A 23248-nucleotide genomic window follows, 5' to 3' on the forward strand; every position below is an offset into this window, starting at 1 on the left:
CCTGCCAGCCTGGCGGGAAGAAGAGAGTGCCTCACTTACGTGGAGATTCCCCTGGAGGAGTGAGGGGCAGCGGTGGAGGGAGGCTGCTTGATCATGAAACTGCTAACCTTGGGGGTGGCCGCCCCGCCTCTGTGCCCTCTGGCATAAAAGCTGCTGGGCCCTGGGCTGGCCAGAAGGGTGTGACAGTATGGACTTTGGCCCAGGGACAGCTTCCCCGAAAGGTAATGTGGGTCCTCCCTCTTCCCACAGCTCCCCTCCCCTCTCCACCCACCCCACCCCAGGTCCTTATCCTGAACTTGGAGGGAGTAGCCGGGTGTGATTCAGGCGTGGGAGCACGGGAGAGACCATCTGGGCTTGGGTACTGGCAAGGGCTTCGGTGTCAGTTCTTTGGGCCCCGCCAGTTTGCTTTCTCACCACCCAGGGACTTGGAGGAGCCCCTTCTTTTTATCCCTTTGGCTTTGAAAATGTTTCGGGGTGAGAACAAACTATTTGCGTCCAGTGGGTTAGGAGAAGAAGGGGACACGGGAGGACAGACAGGTGGGAGGGCCGTGGGGGAGGGTGCGCTGAAGGCGGAGATCATGCCGCTGCTTCCAGGCTGCTCTCAGCCGAAAGAGGTGGGGGAGGGTTGGGGATTGTTCAATGGAGAAGGATTGTCAAAAGGAGCAGCTTCTCGGTGACTCTGCAGAAATCCTAAAACAAGGGAAGGAGTGTGGCTGACGGTATGGGGCATGTAGACACCTGAACCCTAGGTGGCTCTGGCCAAGTGAGTTCTGTCTGGTCACGGTGGGTAGCCTCAAAATCAGAGGGTGTTTGTCTTACTCTACCAAGAGGCTGCAAAGACATATAGACTGTGCTCCTGCAGGCATCGAGTGGCGGTTTTGCCTGCAGTTTGGGATCTGTCCTGGTTCTGCAGGAAGGCTTATTACCCAGGGAGCATATCGGGAGGCCAAGTTCTCAGCCTCGTCTTGACTTCCTGGGCCACCTGGCCCTGGAAGCCACAGGGGTGGCACTTCCTGATTTGGTTTCCTGTCCTCCCTAGGATCTGCTTCCCTGTGCAGGTGAACCGGTTGCCTCGGGAGACCCTGCTGTGTGCCACTCTCTATGCTCTGCCCATCCCCCCACCCGGGAGTTCCTCGGAGTCCAATAAGCAGCGGCGGGTGCCCGAAGCCCTGGGCTGGGTCACTGCTCCGCTCTTCAACTTCAGGCAGTATGTGGGCCCAGGGCAGCTTGGCCTTGGCAGGGAGGAGGGGATAGGGAGAGAGAGGCCTGGCCGCTGCATGGGCCAATGCTTGGCCAGGTGGGGCTCACCGGCAGAGTCCAGAGGGTCCCAGCCCTGGTGGAGAGAACCAAGGCACAGGACTGGTGGCCAGCACAGTTAATGTAATCAAGAGCTACTGGGCAGGACTGGTGGGAAGGGGCATGGACATGCATGCTCAGGCAGCGGCGTCATCTGGTCTTGTCATTGGAAGGGCCTTAGAGGTCATCCAGTCCAGCTCTCTACGTCATGAAGGCATCCCTGCCACCAGGTCACCCAGACCAGGGAGGGTGTGGTTAGTTTAGGAAGGCTTCCTGGCGGCGGGGCGGGGTGGTGGGCGGTTTATAGGACTTGGAAGAAAGGGAAGGCCGTGGTCTGTGGGGAGAATGAGAGAGAGGAGTTGGGCAGTGGCTTCAAGCAGAAAAGGCAGAGTTTTGGATAGGGAGAGCGGGAGGAGAACCATCTCCTTAGCGACTGGGTTTGTTGGCTTATCCCACCTTCCATCCTCCTTAGAGTCCTGACCTGTGGCCGGAAGCTTCTGGGCTTATGGCCAGCAACACAGGAAAGCCCCAGTACCCGTTGGAGTGCACCTAATTTCCATCAGCCAGATAGTGTCATCCTGCAGGTGAGACCCCAGCCTCTCCCTCCCACCGACCCATCAGGACCACTCCGGAGTTGGCTCCATGTTTTCCCTTTGAGGTTTGGGCTGGGGCAGTAGGAGAAGGTGCGGAACTTTGCGCGTGGGATCATGAGGCTGAAGCAAGTAGGTGAACATGGTTAGACCCGGAGTGGGAGGGCAAGTTCTGCGGGAGCTATGTCCCATCTCCTTGAGGTTAACTGATTTCAAGGAGCCTGAAGGCACGGTCTGAGACCCTTGCCAACCAGGGCTCAGCTCTTCAGAGTTCCTTATATTGAACCCTAATATTACTAATCTGAGCCATCCCCTCTTGGGGCCCATGGGGAAGCCCTCCCCACAGCCACTCAGTGCTCTAGTGGGGTGGACCCATTCTCTGGGGACAGGAGGAGCTGGTCAGGTCCAAGGTCTAGTTACCGTTTCTGGTTCCTTTTCTTGTGGTCATGAGATGCTTTGGTACGGAATATGGAATATCAAAGTGGATACAGAATGAAAGCTCCAAGAGGCAGGCGTTTTTATCTGTCTTATTTACTACTCTGTGCCCAGGGCCCAGAGCAATGCTCGGTACATATTAGGGTTCAATAAACATTTCTTGAATGAAAGGATGTGGAACTCCCTTTGAGGACTGGCTCCCTGAGCTCTGACATCCATTTTAGAAGGATGAACATGGCAGCAGAGAGCAAGGGAACCCAGCATTGCAGGCTTCAGAGTTGGCGGAGCTCTCACCTGGCATGTGGTCCCACTTTCCATCAGGCAGTAGTGCCCTCCGAGACCACACTGAAGGCTCCCCAACGTCGGCGTGGAGGCTCCCAGTGGCTCAGCCTAATGTCGCTTCTGTTCAGAGTAGATGGCCTGGGGCCAGTCCCCTCACCTAGATGCATCTCAGCCCAACCTCTTCCTCACTTGACCGTTTTTCTTTCTCTCTCTTTGTTTCCTTCTCATTTTTCGCTGGAAGTTATAGCTGGAAGGGACTTTAGCGATCACCAAGTCCAACAAGGTTATTTTACAGACAAAGAGTCTGAGGGTAAGGGAGGGAGGAAGGGAGGCAGGAAGGCTGGTGGGTAAAAGAAGAGCTGGAGACCCAGGTAGGTGGCAGCCCCATCCAGCTTCCTGTTCTCTCTCCTCACGTCCCTGATGTCATCTCCCAGATTGACTTTCCCACCTCAGCCTTCGACATCAAGTTCACCAGCCCCGCTGGAGACAAGTTCAGCCCCCGCTATGAGTTTGGCAGCCTCCGGGAGGAAGACCAACACGTGCTTAAAAACATCATGCAGAAGGAGTCCCTGTACTGGTGAGGCCCAGGGCATCCCCCATGTGTGACTCGGGCCTCCACTAAGTCTCTCGAGTTCTAACTGACCTTCTCTTACCTCCCAGCAGGTCCCTGTCCTCCTGCTTTGGGAGTCGAGGTGGGATAGGGTGGGCACTGCCGCCTAGGCAGGAAGTGGTGGAGAGAGGGCTCTGCGGCCCCCAGACGTTTTTCATGAGCTGACCTTAGGCAAAGTGGAGAGCTCACAGTCAGGATGTTAGATCTGGGAACACCCATCCCCACGATGGGGACTTGGCCCAGAATCAGCTTGCCAAGAGGACCAGAGCTTTGCCCCACCCCCAGATAAGCTGTGTACTATTTGCTGTCCACTGGGGCATCTGGCCGTTATGCTTACCACCCTGCCCCCACCTCCTGCCCCTTCCACACCCACAGCCTTTGCATTTCTCTGGCCCTGTCACTTTCCAAAAAGGATCAGGTGTCAAGGCAAGCTGGCAGCTGTCAGGGGTAAGCGAGTCCAAGCTGATCTCATCCTTGGGGCTACCTCTCTCACCAGGGTTGAAGAGGCTGGAGGAGCTGGTGGGATCTGGGCTCCTCCCCGGCCTGCTCTCTCCTATACCTCTGTGGCTCCTGCATGGCCCTTGCATGTGGCGGTTGGGGGAAATGAGAGAGATGGGGCTCATCTCTCTCCCTCGTGTCTCACCCAGGGCAGCCAGAATCACACCGAGTGACTGCAGACCTCCCCTGCCCCCACTCCTCTGCTGACCCCTTGCTTCATTAGCCCCTGAGCTCCCTTCTCCCATTAGACACCTGATCTCAGGCAAGGCCCAATTAGCTGCAGGTCCTATAAAACCTCCAGCTGGCCCCAGGAAGCCCCAGGAGGCCTCTCAGCTGCCCAGACCCTGAGCAGTGGGGACCACTGCCCTCTGGTGGCTCTACTTGGGAGTGATATCCGAAGGGCATCCTCAGGAGGGGTAGCGAATTCGGTGCCCTTGGCCCCTGCATGCTGCCTTGGTGTGAGATGTCCCTGAGTCAAGGATCAAAGATGCGATTTGGACCCTGGCTCCCAGAGTTTGCTTCACACATTGCAATCACTTAGGGATATTTTTTAAATTACCGATGGCTGCCTTCCCCAGACATTCTGACTTAATTGGTTTTGGGTGTAGCCTGGACAAGAGGCGTTTATAAAGCTCCTCAGGTGATTGTAACATGCTGCAAAGTTTGGCAACTACTGAACTGGAGTGTGTCGCATTCTCTTGGAGCGTGAGTACCTTACCCTCTGGCTGACTCTGCTGTCTCTCTCACCTCCCCCTACCACTTCCACCCCCAGGCTCACTGATGCTGACAAAAAGAGCCTGTGGGAGAAGCGGTATTATTGCCACTCGGAGGTGAGCTCACTCCCCCTGGTGCTCGCTAGCGCCCCCAGCTGGGAGTGGGCTTGCCTGCCCGACATCTACGCTCTCCTGAAGCAGTGGACCCACATGAACCACCAGGATGCCCTGGGGCTCCTGCATGCCACGTGAGTTGTAACACCCACCTTTCCTGACCACGTGTCCTTCCAGAAGCCAGGGCTTGGCACTGCCCATCACTGCCCTGGCCAGCCCTGGGGAGAATGGTCAAGTGGGCGTGGAAATTCAGGGCTTTTCCACTTCTCCTTTTCCCTTTCTTTATTTTATTCCACCCCCACCCCCCATGTTATATTATGAACATTTTTCAAACATACAACAAAACTGAGAATTTAATAGTGAACATCCATATTCCCACCACCTGAATTCTAACCATTCACATTTGTTATATTTGCTTTATTGTGTACGTACTGTCCATCAATACATCTTATTTTTTAATGCATTTTGAAGGAAATTGAGACATCATAACTCCTTCCTAAATACTTTAGCAAGCATAACATTAGCTAGAGCTCAATGTCTGTTTACGTTTTTTCTTTTGAGACAAAATGTACATATAAGTAAATGCCCAAAAGCCTTATGTGTACATTTGCCGAGATTTGACATGCACACACCCGTGTAACCCAAACCTTATCACTTAGTTCTGCTCTTACAGTCCTCTCTCCCTTCGTTCCTCTGGGGACACAGGCTCCCAGTCTCAAACCCCTAGAATGGTTTATTTTCTTCCACTCTTAGTAATTAAAATGTACCTGATCCATGTATTTTGCCTTCAGGACTCTTTGAGGCAAAGGTTTTGCTAATCTCTGCTAAACTAATTCTGGCTAGGTGTACTGGCTTATATATAATTTCATGATCTTTGTTATTTGCCTGGCAAGCTTTGCATTAAAAGGATGGTACCAAGAAACGATAATGCTTTGACCCTCACGAGGGCTCTTTGATGATGGGATTTCTGGCACAGTGGGAGTCAAGGAAGAGATCTTTGGGAGTGGGGTTGAGGACTTTGTCCCATTTTCTTTAACTCATACAGGGAGTGAGAGTGGCTTCCACGGCCCAAGCCTGACTCTGACCATGGGCCAGGGCCGTTCTCAAGGGTTGCGATCCAGCAGAGGTGCTTAGGGCTCTTCTAGTGGCTTTGGCAGATTCTGGGAGTCATTGCCATTTCTTCACCCATGGCTCTGAGGCCCAGGTGTGAGGGTGCTTGCTCGGTCCTGTGCCTTAGACCCTGTGGCTGGATCGTCAGTGTCCTGGGCTCTGTTTTGCAGGTTCCCAGACCAGGAGGTGCGTCGTATGGCTGTTCAGTGGATTGGCTCCCTCTCTGATGCTGAGCTGTTGGACTACCTGCCCCAGCTCGTGCAGGTGGGTGAGCTGGCCTTCCCTCCAGTTCTGATGGTCCCACCCCCAGGACCCCAAGACAGACTGCATCCTGCAGGGATAGCAGTTGGTGTAGATTACAGGCAATCAACAAAGCCTCCTGTTCCCTCTCTCCTACACAGGCCTTAAAGTATGAGTGCTACCTGGACAGCCCCTTGGTGCGCTTCCTCCTGAAACGAGCTGTCTCTGACTTGAGAGTGACTCACTACTTCTTCTGGTAAAACTGTGTGCAGAAAGAGGAGAGATGGACACACCTCCTTCACTTGGGGGTGTTTTACTCTAAGCCTGCAAGGATGGGGAGCTGAGCCATCTGGGTTGCTGTATGTGTCTGACTTACCAGGTGGCCTTGGGCCAGCACCTTTTCCTCGGGGGCTCTCAGCTCACCCGCATGGAAGCGCGGTGGGGATCATCCCTGGCCCTCCCCTGCACCCACGCACGGCAGAAATACAAGGAGAAACCAGATGCAGAAGGGCTTTGAGCCCTATTTAAAGACAGCATGGGCAGACTGAGATGTGGCTGAACGCCTCTGTATAAGTTCTGCATCCAGAGCCTGTTTTCCTTCCCAAGTTTGGGGTGGGTTCTCCAGGGAGCTGGAGCTGGGTCTGACCACTCCCCACCCCCCGCCCTTGCCTGTTATCCTTTGAGTGTTCTGACTTCCCCCCTCCCTTTGCCTGGTAGGTTGCTGAAAGACGGCCTCAAGGACTCTCAGTTCAGCATCCGCTACCAGTATCTGCTGGCAGCCTTGCTGTGTTGCTGTGGCAAGGGGCTGAGAGAAGAGTTTAACCGCCAGTGCTGGCTTGTCAGTACCCTGGCCAAGCTGGCCCAGCAGGTCCGGGAGGCTGCCCCGTCTGCACGGCCGGTGAGTGGGGTGAGGCTGCCTCTACCCACTTCCGGTTCTGGGCCTCTGCAGCCAGTCATTAACTTCTTAGGCATCCTGACCAGCAGGATGGCACTTGACCATCTCTGGTGAGGGGCTGGAAAGAGGTGACTCCCTAACCTACAGGCTACAAACTGACAGTCTGCAAGCTGGATACAGCCCACGGAATGTGTTCTCTTTGGCTTGCGAAGTATTAAAATTTTTATTTAACTGTTTACCTTAAAGGCTAAGCCCAGTTGTGTAAGTTGTTCACTGCACAAGAGCACCCAGCCGGGGGGGCAAGTGAGGGCTAAAATTCAGTCATACTTTGTTCACTGTGCTGTGAGCCACGGCTCAGGGCTGCTACCACCCGGAGGGGGCACCTTTATCTGTTTGCACGAAGGGGTTGTATTAGTCCAGTATTAGTGATCCTGGTTGCTAACATTTAAAAATTGGGAGATTGTGAAGTCTAGATGATTGGCTTTTTTGGCAACGGCCCAAGTGGCAACTCCTCCTTGACCTGTAGCCCACCCTCTCAGTTCACCGTGGGCTGCCTTAAGCTGTTCTGTCATCCACCCAGTCTCTATAGGTGTTTGGGCTGTGGCCCCGGCTGTGGTGTGGGTGGGGCAGTCTTCCTTCTTCACCGTCTCCAGGAGGTTGTCCACATCTCTCGGGTGACTGTTTCCATGCCAACCACTACTGGCACCCACCCCTGGGAGAGGCCTGGCTCTGAGTGGAGCTTATGGGCCCCTCACCTCACCCCTGCTCTCCTTTCCCCACCAGGGGATTCTCCGCACAGGCCTGGAGGAGGTGGGGCAGTTTTTTGCCCTCAATGGCTCCTGCCGCCTGCCGCTTAGCCCCAGTCTGCTGGTTAAGGGCATCGTGCCCAGGGTGAGTGACTGGTGGGTTTGGGGCTCTTGGAGTGGGGAGGGCTCAGTGGAAGCCAGGTCCTCACTGACCTGGTTACTGAGAGAGATGAGGAAGAAAGGCATATGTGGGGCCTCTTGCCAACGCTAACGTGTATGGACTTTTACCTGACAGCTCTGCGGGGTGGAGGAATTGGGTTGGGGGCTGGGTAAGTGCCTCTGCTGATGGTGTCGGGGTTGAAGTCCAGGCTGGTGATGCTCCCACCTGTCATTCATCGAGCACGCGCTCTGTGCCTGGCACCGTTCTAAGTGCTTTCCTTCGGTTATCACATTTCATCCTCACGACTCTTAGGAAGTCGGTACTGTTGTGAGCCCCATTTTACAGAGGAGTAAACTGAGTTATAGGTGGGACACACGACTTGCCAGAAGCCGCACGACTAGTAAGTTGTGTGTGGAGTGAACTGAAGGGGTGAGAGAGACCAGGTGCAGGAGCTGAAGTCATAACAAACTGAACCAGGGTGATGGCGATAGGGAGGGAGGGAAGGAATGTGGGCTCCGCAGAAATCTGGAAGAAACAATGAGCAGCAGCTGGTGGGAGCTGGAGAGGCCGTTTTCCTTCCTGGGCCTGGGCCTGGGCCACCCTGACCCTCATCACTACCCTCTCTACTGTGGCAGGACTGTTCCTACTTCAACTCCAATGCAGTCCCCCTCAAGCTCTCCTTCCAAAATGTGGATCCGCTGGGCGAGAACATCCGTGTCATCTTCAAGGTGAGGACGCTTCTCTCAAGCCTGGTGGGATATAGAAGGTAGAGAGAAGGAGAGGTGGGAATCCAAGGGTGGCAGAAGCAGCCTCGGGGCCATTCTCTTCCTGCTGGGCCACACTCATGCTGCCATTTTAGTGCGTGAAAGACTATCGGGTGAAAAAGGAAATAGATGAATTGTGTGTGGCCCCAGAGGGCTAGGAACAGTGCTGGGATGTGTAAGGAGGTAACTGACAGCTCAATGTCAGAAGCGCTTTCTAGAAGGCAGAGCTACCTCAGCAGTGGAATGGATAAGGTGCTGACCTGGCTGTCCCTGGAGTACTCAAGCTGAATGACTATGGCAGGCGTGCTGAAGAGGAAATTCATAAATCAGGTGCAGGTTGGACTTAGATGAATCTTAAGGTCCCTCTAATTGGTACATCCATGATTCTGAGGAATAAAGGATAGCCTCAGAGCGGACGATCCAGTGGGGGAAATGAAAGGCGTGCGTGACTTAGTGACATATGTTTGTTGTGTCTAAGTTCCAAATCCAAGTTTTAAGGCTTTGATGGTCAGGAAGAAGAGGACCCTGACTTCAGTGCAAATGGGGACGTGGGGTTGGGGGAAGAGCTGGAACACCACACGGGCAAAGTGTGGCTCCTGGCCCATCTCTGGTGTCTGACCTGGTGTGAGCAGGTCTGAGTGTGAGAACTGAGCCAGTCCCTGGTCACTAGTCTGGGCCAAGTTCGCCCTCCTGGGAGATCTGGGAGCTGTCGGAAGTGGGGGAGGTGGTTCCGGTCACTGTCTTCCTCCATCCAGTGTGGGGACGACCTTCGCCAGGACATGCTGACCCTACAGATGATCCGCATCATGAGCAAGATCTGGGTCCAGGAGGGGCTGGACATGCGCATGGTCCTCTTCCGCTGCTTCTCCACTGGCCGTGGGAGAGGTCAGTAGGGAGTGGGCGGGGCGCTGACTGGGCGGCTGGCGTGGGGGGCATTCTTGCTTACTGCCCTTTTTCCATTCCCTGACGAGAACTATGTGCGTCTCCAGAAACATGAAAAGGGCGAGATTATCCCATTAGAAGCTGTGGAATGGCATTAAAAAAAGAAGGCCGAGGAGAGAGACTATTAGAAAATAAAGCAGACTTGGAGACATAACCAAGCATACCGTGTAGACTTTGTATCTGTAAACAGACACTTTTCGTAAAGTATCTGTAAACAGATACTTTTTGACACAGTTGGGGGAAACTTGCATGTAGACTGGGTTAGATCAGATCAAAGAATGGTCGTTGAATTTTTGGATGTGATAATGGCATGGTGGTTGTGTCCTTGCCAGTTATACTTGAAATACTTATGAGTGAAATGACATGTATGGGATTTACTTAAAAATACTCCAGCCACGAATGGTGTAGGCGGAGGGTGGAAGAGAAGAGGGGGAGGCAGGGCTGGGTCAGTGAAATAGATGAAACAAGATTAGCAAAGCGTTGATAATTTTTGAAACTGGTTTTGTGTGAGTTCATGGTACCATTTCTTTATTCTTATACGTATTTGAAAATCCCATAGTAAAAGTTAAAACAAAAAAGGATCGTGGCTATGAGCTGGGGGGACCAAAGAGTCACAGCATGGAGTATGAAACCAGGGGAAGGATCTTTCCCCTTATTATCGGACTTTGTCCAAATGCCCTAGAGCTTAATTTATAGGGAAGCATCCAGCAAAGCTCTTGGAGTCCTCTCCTGACAGACACCTTCTCTCTGCTCTGGAGAATGACTTGATGTCTCCCCTCACAGGGATGGTAGAGATGATCCCCAACTCTGAGACCCTGCGCAAGATCCAGGTGGAGCATGGGGTGACCGGCTCCTTCAAGGACCGGCCCCTAGCCGACTGGTTGCAGAAGCACAACCCTGGGGAGGACGAGTACGAGAAGGTAGGATTGAAGCGTGGGGGTGAAGCTGGGGTGGGATGTGCGTGACTCTGGCACACTGTGTTCCCACAAGGCCCACACATGCACAGAGAAGACAGCTCAGCTTTATTGGGAGGAAAGAAACACTCTTGGTTGACTGGTGCCTCCAGATGTCTAGAGGTGGGTCAAATGACTTTTGTAAGCTGACCAAGAACATCCTCTGGTATCCAACTGGGAAGCCTTCGCTGAGTTCCTCTGGCAGATTGAGTTTGGAGGAGGGGACCCTCTTAGTCACGATCCTATTCAGGTCCTCCTGTGTCCTGCGAGGAGTCCAGTGGTGCTTTGCAGAACAAGAGTTGGAAGAGACTTTAGAGATCATTTTTTCCAACTCTTCTTTTCATAGATGTGAATTAAGACTCACTCATTTGTTCCCGGTTATGGAGCTGGTTTGTGACAAGCATGTAACCGGAAGCCAGGATTGAGGATAGATGTGAGACAGAGATGATAGAAAAGGTAGCTGACCTTCCTCAGGTGGGGCTGTACTGGGTGGTAGGGCCTTGGTGACCTGCTGTGTTCTGTGGCTGGTCCACAGCTTCATGGCTCTTGCCTCTGGGTTAATTAAGTTTAGAGGAGAGAATGAATCATAATAACCAAGCTCATAAGAGAATGACCATAAACCAGAAGCGATCCATATACTAACTTATATTGATCAATGGCTTTTATCCCTGAAGGAGAACCTACGTGGGCAGCCAAATTATAATCAGAATGTTGTTTAGTGAACATGTAATTAGATGATCTTCCGAGACCTTAAATGTTTGCATTCCCCAGGGTTTAATTCCTGGCCTGCTGTGCTCTTTGTACTCTTCTCGTGCCAGCTCATCATCTCTTATTACTTTACCACCCACTTGCTGATGACTTCCAAAGCCATTCCCTCTGCCCTCTCTCACCACCCGATTGCTGGACCTCTCCGCTTGTGTTTCACCTGTACGTCAAACTCAGTATAGGCAAAAACCGAGCTTTCTGTCTCTCCTTGTCCTCTTGAAACCTGCTTTATGTGTTTCCTGGAGGGTATGACTCTCTCTGTGCAGTCACCCAAGACAGAGCCATGAGTCTTCTTGATGTTTCCTTCTGCCTCTCCTCTGCTTTACCAAGCCCTGTTCCCCCGATGTCTCTTGAATCTGTCCTCTTCTTACCATTTCTTTCAGCCATTTGCTTTCTGTCCCCTGAACTACTGGACTGCCTCTCCTCCTTCCATTCCCATCCTCTGCTTGATTTCAGAGTCTTTTAAAATAAGGTGCAAACTGCTCATGTCACTCCTTTGCTCTCGGTTCTTCAGAGGCTCCCTGTGTCCTAAAAGATGAGTCCGTCATCCACAACATTGCCGCAAGGCCTTTTGTAATCCAGCCCTGCCTGCCCCTGTGGTCTCATCCACTGCACCTCCCCATCTTATGATAATTTATGCTGTAGTTGAGGGAGCTACTTGCATTTCTTCAATACCTTTAGACGATAGTATTTCCTTTGCCTGGAAAGCCCTTTCTTCCCTTTCCCATCCCTCAAAACCCATCCTCTGTATGTTGTAAATGTTAAGGTCCTCTACCCTTGGAAAGGAGTGATATTGTTTCCTCCCTCCCTCAACCCTATATACTATTTATACTAACATGTATTTTTCAGGTATTAAGCAGCCACCATACAGAAGCACTGTGCTTGGTGCTGGAATTATGATTACTCCTTGCCAGTATAATAAAGAGTCATAATAAATATTATATAAGCTTGTACAACAAGAATACACACAGAGGGCTTCCCTGGTGGCGCAGTGGTTGAGAGTCTGCCTGCCGATGCAAGGGACACGGGTTCGTGCCCCGGTCCGGGAAGATCCCACGTGCCGCGGAGCGGCTGGGCCCGTGAGCCACGGCCGCTGAGCCTGCGCGTCCGGAGCCTGTGCTCTGCAACGGGAGAGGCCACAACAGTGAGAGGCCCGCGTACCGCAAAAAAAAAAAAAAAAAAAAAAAGAATACACACAGAGAGAAACTAACTCAGTGTCTCAGTGTTTAATATCAGTCTTTCAAAAATAGCTCTCAGCTCTTCTAGTCTTTCTGTTAGAATGATGCTGGTAGTTTCTTATGGTGCCTTCCAGGAGGAAAGAACTAGAGATACTTGTCTCTTGGCCACCTACTCAGCAAACCAGAGTGCCTCCATCCTGTAAGTGAAACCCCTTAAGTCAGGAGAGCTCTCTTTATCCGTGAGCCTTCCTGCCAGTAAGCAGCCAGCACCCTGCGTAACTTAGGTGATGAGGCTTTAGTTATTTACTCTGTGGCAGAGTACAGGCATATAGCTGCTGTGTCAGTCAAAATAGGATGCCTTTCAGGTAGAAGGAACATCTGTGACTTGAAGACAGGTTGATGGAGATGGTCAAGACTGGGAGTGGATGGGTTATACTTATTGAGTGGTTTCTTTTCAATTATATATTTCCCTATCATAGAAATCATCTCTTTCTTCCAGAAGGTACAGTCTGTGATTTCTTTACAAACTTTCTATTCTTAACTTCCTAGCGATTAGTCAGCTGGTTTAATTTAACAAGTAGCCAGGGGATTTCTGTGTGTAGCTAGTTTTTTTGGTTTTTTGTTTTTGGTTTTTTTTGCGGTACGCGGGCCTCTCACTGCTGTGGCCTCTCCCGTTGCGGAGCACAGGCTCCGGACGCGCAGGCTCAGGGGCCGTGGCTCACGGGCCCAGCTGCTCCGCGGCATGTGGGATCTTCCCGGACCGGGTCACGAACCCACGTCCCCTGCATCGGCAGGCGGACTCTCAACCACTGCGCCACCAGGGAAGCCCTGTGTGTAGCTAGTTTTGAAGTAGGCCTGTGGAACAGCCAAGAGGCTGCTGGGAGATAAGATCCCTGGACCCTGGGAAAGTGAGAATACTAAGTTCTGAGTGAATGGTGGCTGTAGGGGCTCAATGGGGAGGAGTCAGTGCAGGCTGGTAAGATCTGGGAAAGGTGTGGAACCCAAGGAAGGTCCTTGAAGGCTGGGTGGAAGCTTGCAGAGGGAGGTGGGAAGGGCATGCGTTCTATGAAGATCTCTCTCTTTCCCAGCTTTGTCCGTTCTTACTTGGCTGTGACAACTGTTGCCTCTGCTGTTGAGTCTTTCTTGAGTTCTTGGGAATTCCAGAAAACTCACAAAGAGGATTTAGAGGATGAAAGGTGTCTGTTCACTAATTCCATACGTTTTTACTGGAAAGGCAGATAAGGGGGCAAACGTTGACCAGATAAAATAAGGTAGATCCAACCCCTTACTCCCTCCCCTCCTGCTTGAAACTCAGAAATTGCTCTAACACATTTTACCAACTAGAGATGTCTGATTTTCAAGTGTAAAACATCCCCTAGAAGTGTGAAGCTGCCTCAGCTCTTCCTTGGAGTGAAGTGACTTTAATTAGATTAGCATTCATCTGTTACCAAGAACAGTGGAAATGGGAGTCATACCGGGGGCAGGGAGAAGGACAGAAGAATTCTGAGCAGGGTCAGGAAGAGGCCCTTAAGTCAGTTGCCTCAGTGCTGTGCTTGAGTTAAGGTCACCACAAACAGCTGGGAAAGTTGTAAACGTCAGAGTCTTCCCTGATTATGGGCTGGTCAAGTCTGGGCTCCCGGATCAGTGCACTGTCTTTCCAACCAATTTCCCAAGGAGAAAGAAAGGTGCAGAAGGTGGTGGATTGCAGATAACGTGGTGGAGATATACCTATAAGCCTTCCATCTCCTTTTGCCCCATAAGATATGAGAGAAGTTTCTGTGTGCATCAGTGTGTACGTATGTGATGAAGGCTGAACAGGTGGATGTGAGAGCTGTTGGGCTCATGAGAGGGGGGCGGGGCTGGCTGAATTCAGTCTGGCTGTGCCCCTGGGGTCCGTCCACACCAGCTTCATGTCCCCTCCTCCCCTCTGCCTTCCTTCTCCCAGGCTGTAGAGAACTTCATCTATTCTTGTGCTGGCTGCTGTGTGGCCACGTACGTCTTGGGCATCTGTGACCGTCACAATGACAATATCATGCTGAAGACGACGGGCCACATGTTCCACATAGATTTTGGCCGTTTCCTGGGCCACGCCCAGATGTTCGGGAACATCAAGCGGTAAGTGGTCTCCTGAAGCCAGGATGCGCGTGTAGTCCAGGGAGGTCAGCGGAAATGGTTCGGAGCTGGAACACGAGCCCGTGATGGGAGGGCCCGTACTGCAGAGTGTGGTCCCTGGGCTGAGCAGCTTTGGAGAAGAGAAGACTGAGAAAGAGGTCAAGTCCTTTCAGGGCCTTGCAGAAGAGGGCAGGCACCAGCCATTGGCCCTCCCTGCTGAGGACGGAGCAAAGGGAAATGAGCCCAAACCACAGCAAAAGGGAATACAACTAGATATCCAGGGAAAATATCACTAGCTCACAGGCAAGGAACCAACGAAGGATGTGTTTGGGGATTTTTTAAGAGTAAGGGAGGAAAAGAAAAGCGAAAACGTTGGAGGAGCCACATCCATCCATTTCACACAGGTGTTGAGGGATGAGGAAAACCATCCCCTGACGCAGCCCACAAAGTGGGCTTCCTCCTTCATGTTGACCTTCTACCTGTATGTTCCCCTTGGCCCAGGGACCGTGCCCCCTTTGTCTTCACCTCGGACATGGCGTATGTCATCAACGGGGGTGACAAGCCTTCCAGCCGCTTCCATGATTTTGTTGACCTTTGCTGCCAAGCCTACAACCTCATTCGCAAGCACACCCACCTCTTCCTCAACCTTCTGGGCCTGGTGAGGAGCTCCATCCCTTTCTGAACCCCTCCTTATCATCTGGCACCATCTTTAAGACTCCCTTGTCTTGCTTCAAAGGATTTCTGGAGATCTACTTCTCTGAGCCCTAGGTAAAGGCAGGGCTCAGACCACCTGGGGACAATGGTGTCTGCAGGTATCTGACTTCCTGCTCCAGCCCCCCCAGTTCCTGTGGACTGCTAGCCACTGCCCACAGCATCTGCCTGCCACCCTCTAGAAGGGTTAGGGAGCCTAGCTGTAGAAAATCTTGCCTTATGGTAAGGAAGAAGCAAGAATTCCTGGTTGTTACAGGCACCCTCTCTTCTTCTTTGCTCTTCTAGATGTTGTCCTGTGGGATCCCTGAGCTCTCAGACCTGGAAGACCTCAAGTATGTGTATGATGCCCTGAGGCCTCAGGACACAGAGGCCAATGCCACTACCTACTTCACCAGGTAAAACTCTCCGTACGAAACAGTGCTGCCCACTCTGGGTAGTTAATTTCCAGGCTGCTGGATTGGGAAGAACAGGGCTGGGGAAACGGGAGAGGCTTAGCTCCGGTGGCAGAGCTTAGAGTTGACAACATGGGTCAGTGGTCCCAACTTTGCCTTTGACTTGGGTAAATCATTTTACTTCTCTCAGACTCAGTCTCCCAGCTGCACTTGGCTGCTGACCTTTGTATAGAGGTACTGCGATCCCCTACTTGCATTCTCACCATGTCTCGGTCAAGGATTTTGTCTATGGGGCAATGTATAGTAGGGATTTGTACTAGTTTTTAGCTCTCTGGATCAGAACCTTCCCCCTTGTCAAAACATGGAATTCCATGGTTCTGTTTTCCCATATTTGACGTTCTTAGACACACTTTGTGTGAAAGCAGGAAAGTGTCTGTATACTAATATCTACTGTTTTTTGTTTTTTATTTTGCGGTACGTGGGCCTCTCACTGCTGTGGCCTCTCCCGCTGCGGAGCACAGGCTCCGGACGCGCAGGCTCAGCGGCCATGGCTCACGGGCCCAGCCGCTTCACGGCATGTGGGATCCTCCCAGACCGGGGCACGAACCCGTGTCCCCTGCATCGACAGGTGGACTCTCAACCTCTGCGCCACCAGGGAAGCCCCTAATGTCTACTGTTTTGTCCATTTTATTATGCACCCTTTTTGGAACTTAGCGAACTAAACTTTCTCTGTTGGGTCTAATATAGTACCTTTCCTTTTGAACTAAAATCTCTGGATTGAGCTCTGTTTGGTGAGGTTCCATTATACTGAACCTTGAAACTCAGTTTGACAACAGTATTTAGACATTTACATGGTGAGCTCACGGTGGCGTCCCTAATTCCTTCCTACCTTGGTTTAACTGTCTTTGGGTCGGGTGGGCAGTGGGGGGAGATAAGACCCCAAGTTTCACAGAAATAAACTGTATGCGGATCATTGTGTGCAATCATGTACTCTATGAGGATATCACACAGGGAAAATGATCTGATCTGAGCTGAGTATTAGTCTCAGGTGTCAGGGTATATTTCTCGAGATAGCTCTGCCAGGCAGTGGGGACTTGGGTCCGTGGTCACATCCTTTTCTTCCCATCCTCCTGCAGGTTGATTGAGTCCAGCCTCGGCAGTGTAGCCACAAAGCTCAATTTTTTCATTCATAACCTGGCTCAGATGAAGTTCACAGGCTCAGACGACCGGCTGACCCTTTCCTTTGCTCCCCGAACACACACTCTCAAGAGCTCTGGCCGCATCAGTGATGTATTTCTCTGCCGCCACGAGAAGATCTTCCACCCCAACAAAGGCTACGTAAGTGTTTTCTCCGATCTGACCCTCCCTTGCTCCCCACTGCCCCAGCTTGTTGGGGTTCTGACTGTTTCTTCCCTTCCACACTGTGGGCGCTGGAGCTGACTGAGCACCCTGTGCTGGGAGCAGTCACACACCCCTTCCTTCTCCACTGCCCAAGTGGCCTGCCTACAATCAGGGAGCTGAGTTGGATGGCTGTTCCCTCTGAGTCAAGGGTCTTGTGAAACAAGGATTCTTGTTAATCTTTGCTTTCATTTTGCTGCATATGTATATTATCTTTGTCTCCATTAGAGACATTTTTATCCTCTTCCTTCTGGAAAGCGTAACTCCTCCAACACACACTTCTGTCCCCTCACCTACCCCCTTCATTGGGTGTAGAGGGTTTGGCAGGAAGTATTCTCTAAGATTTGGATTTTGCAGATTTATGTGGTAAAGGTGATGCGAGAGAATGCTCACGAGGCCACTTACATCCAGAGGACATTTGAGGAGTTCCAGGAGTTACACAATAAGCTGCGGCTGCTCTTCCCTTCTTCCCTCCTGCCCAGGTATCTGTTGCCTTTCCTCTCTGCACTGAGGGATACTGGGGAGGGAGGGCGGATGGGGGCTGGGCGGGACTGCAGGCGTGAGATACTGCCCTTCGGAGAAAAGACCTATGTCCTTGGTTTTCTCCTCCTGGCCATGAGTTTGATGACAAGTGCTCCCCCTGCTGGTCATGCTCTTCTGAGGCTCTCAAGAGGTCTTCCTCCAGCCTTGAAAATGAGCTTGGGTCCACCTGCCAGGAGAGCAACCTGGGTCTAAAGGCAGAGGATTGACTGAATCTGAAGATTTTTCGAAGTTTCTAATCTTCTAAAGAGTAAAAGTATGTTTCAAATAGATAAACAAAATGCAGTGTATATACAAAATGGAATATTATTCTACTGTCCGATTCCACTTACATGAAGCACTTAGAGTAGTCAAATTCATAGAAACAGAAAGTAGAATGGTGGTCGCCAGGAGGGAGGGGGAGTTGTTAAATGGGTGTGTAGTTTCAGTTTTGCAAGGTGAAAAGGGTTCTGGAGATGGATGGCGGTGATGGTTGCACAACGACGTAAGTGTACGTAATTCTGAGCTGCACACTTAAAAATGGTTAAGACGGGGGACTTCCCTGGTCGCCTAGTGGTTAAGACTTCCCCTTCCAATACAGGGGCTGTGGGTTCAATCCCTGGTCGGGCAGCCAAGATCCCACACGGCTCGAGGCCAAAAAACCAAAAAAAAAAACCTATAAAACGGAAGCAATATTGTAACAAATTCAATAAAGACTTTAAAAATGGTCCATATCAAAAATATATATATTAAAATAATGGTTAAGATGGTAAATTTTATGTTATGCGTATTTCACAACAATTTATAAAAGCGATTTTTCAAATGAATTTTTACCCTGATAGGGAAAACTGGGGGCTCCAGAGCCGCTGAGGCACTTCTGGAGAGCTGTAGGACTCTGCTCAGCAGTTTGGTTTTCTCATCCGGGGTCCTAGGAACTGTCTGGTGTGAGATGCTGCGTGTGTGCCCTTGGCACAGACCTGGGGAGCTTGGGGAGGCATGGAGTCGGGGAAAGGTCCCTGGGAATGGAGGCTGGTGAGAAATGCAGATCAGGTGACTGAAAATGCAAGTGAAATGTGACTAAATCCTGTTGCCTCTTCATTATCTTTCCCCATCTTCCCCCTCCTGCATCGCCACTGCCCACCGCCGTCCAGCTTCCCCAGTCGCTTTGTGATTGGCCGCTCACGGGGAGAGGCGGTGGCGGAGCGGCGGAGAGAGGAGTTAAATGGCTACATCTGGCACTTGATCCACGCAGCCCCTGAGGTGGCCGAGGTGGGTGGCTGCCTCTGTTCCTGGCTCTCCCTGGCGCGGGTGGGGGGTGGGGGATGCGGACGGAAGCGGGTGGCAGTCATGGAGGGGACTTGGCTTTTCTGGGTCTGTGTGCAGAAAGAGGTGGGTGGGTCGTGGCTCCAGCCCCACGGGACTATGCACAGAAATGCAGTGAAACGCAAACATGCAGCTGGGCACGCGGAGAGACATGTCCGTGTTAGGTGCTTGCAGTGAGCAAGAGCCCGAGGAAATGGAAGGTTTTGAGCAGGTTGAGTGTGTGTATCCTTCTAGATTTTTCTTTAAACAAATGGTACTATAATGGGCATAAAGACAAATACAGTCATCCGGAGTCCCATCAGCCTAAAAAACCATCTAACCCCATTTCCATGTTTCCTTCCTATTTACCCATATATAAATGTGACTTTTGTAGTTTTATAGTGGTCATAGCTTAAATATGATGCTATATTCTGTTCTTTTTTCTCTTAAGTGTTTATAGTAAGCATAACTTTAAATATGTGTACCAAATTAATACAGCAGCTTGCAATACCGTAATCTCTTTAACCATTCGCTTCTTGAAAGATATTTAGATCATTCCCCTCCCCCCTTTTTTCACTCTTAATGCTAGAGTGGGTACTTTCACACATTTTAGTTTTTGGTTTTGTTTTCCCTAATTGCTTAGTAAACATTCTCAAAAGTAGGATTCATGGTCTTTGTCCAAGGCTGGGTCAGGCATTAGTACCCCGACCAGGGATTGAACCCTGGCCTGCCAGCAGTGAAATGCCAAGTCCTACCCGCTGGACTGCCTGGGAATTCCAAGAACAGACTGCTTTTGACCTGATGTGACCTACTTTTATTTGATTTTTTCTCTTTTTTTTAAACTTTTGTATCATGAGAACTTTCAAAACATATAGGAAAATAGAGAAACAGTATAATGAATGCCTATATATCCATCACTTAAACAGTTATTATTTTGACATGTTTGAGTCATCTATTTTTTATGAAATATTTTAAAGTAAATCACAGACATCGTGACTTCTACCCCTAAGTACTTACTATGCATCTCTAAAAAACAAGGACATAATCTTACATAACTACACTGTCATTATATCACCCCAAACATAGTCCATATTCAAAATGTCCCTGTCATCTCCAAAATTCTTTTAGCAGTTGGTTTGTTTGGGCCACGACCCAAACAAGAACTGCATATTACATTTGATTGTCACATCTCATAGGTCTCTTTTAATGTGGAACAGTCCTTTTCCTTTTTTCACTGGGCCATTGTCTTACTGAGGAATGACCCTGTTTTCTGATTCCATTCCAGTGTGATTTGGTGTACACCTTCTTCCACCCCCTGTCCCGGGACGAGAAGGCTGCGGGCACCAGCCTGGCTCCCAAGTCCTCAGGTACAGTGCCTTCTCTGTGACACTTCTGCCAACCTCTCTGAACCATTCCCAAAGGTCATTTTTCCTGCCCCTGCCCCTTCCCAGTTCTCTTTCCTTGACTCATCTCTGTTCCTTTGCTTACTGGCTAGAGAATCTGGTTTCCCACTCAGGCTGTGGGTCCACAGCTCCTTGAGCAATTCCCCAGGGACTGGATATGCTTACACACTGGAATTGGATAGACGCCCCCAACCCGACTCTGAGTCGTGTTCGCGGATGCCACTTGGCAGATCCCCGATGGGGTATCAGGACTCTGACGTGGAGTTACTGGCGGGGGGTCGGAAGAAAACAGAAACGTCTGCTGGCACCAGATGGGGACAGGGCTGGCCTCATGACCTTTCTCAGTTTCCTTTGTCCCTACAGATGGCACATGGGCCCGGCCGGTCGGGAAGGTTGGGGGAGAGGTGAAGCTGTCCATCTCCTACAAAAACAACAAACTCTTCATCATGGTGATGCATATTCGGGGCTTGGTAAGTGCATACACAGTCCTCATTTGGATCTTTATCTTTCTTCTGGTACTTTTCTGACTGATCAGACCTTTTCTGCCCCCCTCTCGTGAGAGTAACCACAAGGATTACTGAATGAATACCCAATGGGCCTGCTACCATGCTAGGCCTATGGTATGACCAAGCCATACTAGACACAGCTTCTTACTACCTGTGGTCTTTGGCAAGTAGCCCAATGACTCTTAGCCTCGTTAAAATGAGGATAATGTTAGCACCTATCTCATAGGGTTGTTCTAGGGATTAAATGAGATAATGCACGTAACAGCACTTGACATAGTGCCTTTGTATTATTATTATGGTGATTATTATAAGGGAGAGGCCCAAGGGGCTTATTTCCTGGTTATAGGGGTAAGGCAGCCATGTGACTTCCTTCAAGCATAATCAAGGCAGAGTCTAATCACTAAATTTTTGGTATGATTCTAAGAACCTTGTGAGTGGAAGGGGAAGGGAACTCTTATTGAATACCACAACGTGCTGGACTTTTGCAGTTTGGGGCATTAGCATGTAGCAGGAGGTACATGAACTTTGGAATCAGAGAGATCTGGGTTTCACTCTTACAGAATCATTCATTCATTTTATTCAACAAATCTTCATCAACTGCCTACCGTGTGCCAGGCACTGATACATTAGCTCTGGATACAAGGGTAAACAAAATAAAATCCCTGCCCTCAGGGAGCTTACATTCTAGTAGGAAGAGGCAGACAGACAAATAGTTAAGTTAAATATATGGCAAGTCAGATAGTGGTAAGTGCTCTGGCGAGAAATAAAGCAGAGAAGGAATACCGGGGTGGAATGAAGCTCGCAGCCATTTTGCAGAGTGGCCAGGGAAACCCTCATTGATGAGGAGGTATTTGGGCAAAGGTGGAAGGAGGTGAGGGAGGGAGCCATGCACATACATCTGAGGGAGGATTGCTCCAGGCGGAGGGAGCAGTTGAACCCAAAAGCCCTAGTCAGGAGCCTGCTTGGGGCATGTCAGGAACCGTAGGAGGAGGCCAGTGTGGCTGAAGCCCCTGCAACAGAGGGGAGAATAGCAGATGGTGAGGTTGGAGAGGGCAGACCAGAGCCTTGGTCCCACAGTCAAGAGCGTGGCTTCTCCGTGAGTGAGATGGGAGCCCTTGGAGGGTTTTGCGCAGAGGCGTGACAAGTTCTGACTTCAGTTTTAAAAGGATCAGGCTGAGTGAATCACTAATTGGCTGACCTTGAACAAGCAACTTAATCTCTCTGACTCATTTCTCTACCTCTTAGGGGTTACTTGGATCAAAATAGACAAAAGATATTGGGCAGAGATATCTGGGGACATGACGGTTCATTCAGAACAGACCAAGTTATGGCGTGCCCTGAGCATTCGTATACAAAGTATAGACTGGATATCATAGGCAATCTGATGGATGTTTTAGGAGGACACCTAACGTTACCGTGGTAGGTGTTTCTAGCAGAATGCAGTGGGCTGGGAAGCATAAATTATTGTGCATTGCAAGAAGCTAGGTGTGGGAGAAGAGGGTCTGGATCAGGGAGTGATCACAGGAATGGTGATAGAGAGACAGATAGAAAAACCTTTATCTTTTTTTTTTTTGGTTTTCATTCCCTTTGTAGCAACTGCTCCAGGATGGGAATGATCCCGACCCCTATGTCAAGATTTACCTCCTTCCTGACCCTCAGAAAACCACTAAGAAGAAAACCAAAGTGGCCCGGAAAACCTGCAACCCCACCTACAATGAGATGGTATGTGGGGAAGGTGCTGGGTGGGGCTGGGGTTGGCCGACTGTGCCGGTTTGTAAATAAAGTTGTATTGGGACGTGGCCGTTACTATTCATTTAAGTCTTGTCTGTGGCTGCTTTCATGTTGTAGCAGCTAGGTTGAGTCATCGTGACGTAGATCAGAATGTATGGCCTATAAAGCCTAAAGTACTTCCTGTTTGGCCCTTTATGTCAAAAAGTTTGCTGACACTTAAGGTAGGGATTCCACAGCTGTGGCATGGTCTGTGGGGAGGAAGAGCCTGCTGGTCCTTTGCTGATAATGAGCTGTGGCCCCAATGACAAGCCTTCATTTGCTTGAACTCTGAGCTAAGAGCAGGGGTCTTTACTTATATTTATTTTTTTTTTATTTATTTGGCTGTGCCAGGTCTTAGTTGCAGTTGTGGCATGCACGTGGGATCTAGTTCCCTGACCGGGGGTCGAACCCGGGCCCCCTGCATTGGGAGTGTGGAGTCTTATCCACTGCGCCACCAGGGAAGTCCCCCCAAGAGCGGGGTTCTTTAAGCTTCCCTTGGGTTCTGTATGCTTTCTCTATTCCCTCGGGCTCTGTCTGGTTGGGGAGGTAGAGTGGTCTCAGCCAGATCAGATCACGCCACCACAGACTTAAGCATCTCCCCCTTCCATGTTCCCTCTCTCACTGCTTCCCTTTCTTCCCAATTTTGCATTTGCAGCTGGTATATGATGGAATCCCCAAGGGAGACCTGCAGCAGCGGGAGCTGCAGCTCAGTGTGCTGAGTGAGCAAGGATTCTGGGAGAACGTTCTGCTGGGGGAGGTGCACATCCGCCTGCGAGAGCTGGACCTGGCCCAGGAGAAGACCGGCTGGTTCGCACTGGGATCTCGAAGTCATGAGACGTTATGA

General features: G+C 50.7%; 1 protein-coding gene across 2 annotated transcripts in view; it reads left to right on the forward strand.

The window, feature by feature from the left end:
* Positions 1 to 23248, forward strand: part of PIK3C2B (phosphatidylinositol-4-phosphate 3-kinase catalytic subunit type 2 beta) — a 39185-nt gene extending 15937 nt beyond the window's left edge. Inside the window, exons 12-33 of one of the 2 annotated variants that reach the window (XM_065873874.1) lie at positions 1040 to 1207; positions 1769 to 1880; positions 3038 to 3180; positions 4484 to 4541; positions 4626 to 4672; positions 5819 to 5912; positions 6050 to 6144; positions 6606 to 6786; positions 7567 to 7674; positions 8325 to 8417; positions 9209 to 9338; positions 10179 to 10315; positions 14237 to 14406; positions 14905 to 15061; positions 15400 to 15509; positions 16643 to 16844; positions 17262 to 17386; positions 18575 to 18692; positions 20011 to 20092; positions 20492 to 20598; positions 22228 to 22356; positions 23060 to 23248. In XM_065873874.1, the coding sequence (XP_065729946.1) occupies positions 1040 to 1207; positions 1769 to 1880; positions 3038 to 3180; positions 4484 to 4541; positions 4626 to 4672; positions 5819 to 5912; positions 6050 to 6144; positions 6606 to 6786; positions 7567 to 7674; positions 8325 to 8417; positions 9209 to 9338; positions 10179 to 10315; positions 14237 to 14406; positions 14905 to 15061; positions 15400 to 15509; positions 16643 to 16844; positions 17262 to 17386; positions 18575 to 18692; positions 20011 to 20092; positions 20492 to 20598; positions 22228 to 22356; positions 23060 to 23248 (2755 nt within the window). Of the gene's footprint in view, positions 1 to 1039; positions 1208 to 1768; positions 1881 to 3037; positions 3181 to 4483; positions 4673 to 5818; positions 5913 to 6049; positions 6145 to 6605; positions 6787 to 7566; positions 7675 to 8324; positions 8418 to 9208; positions 9339 to 10178; positions 10316 to 14236; positions 14407 to 14904; positions 15062 to 15399; positions 15510 to 16642; positions 16845 to 17261; positions 17387 to 18574; positions 18693 to 20010; positions 20093 to 20491; positions 20599 to 22227; positions 22357 to 23059 lie in introns of both variants that reach the window. The other variant, XM_065873866.1, reaches the window with a different exon arrangement.

The sequence above is a fragment of the Phocoena phocoena genome, chromosome 1 (genome assembly GCF_963924675.1).
Source record: "Phocoena phocoena chromosome 1, mPhoPho1.1, whole genome shotgun sequence".
NCBI lineage: Eukaryota > Metazoa > Chordata > Mammalia > Artiodactyla > Phocoenidae > Phocoena > Phocoena phocoena.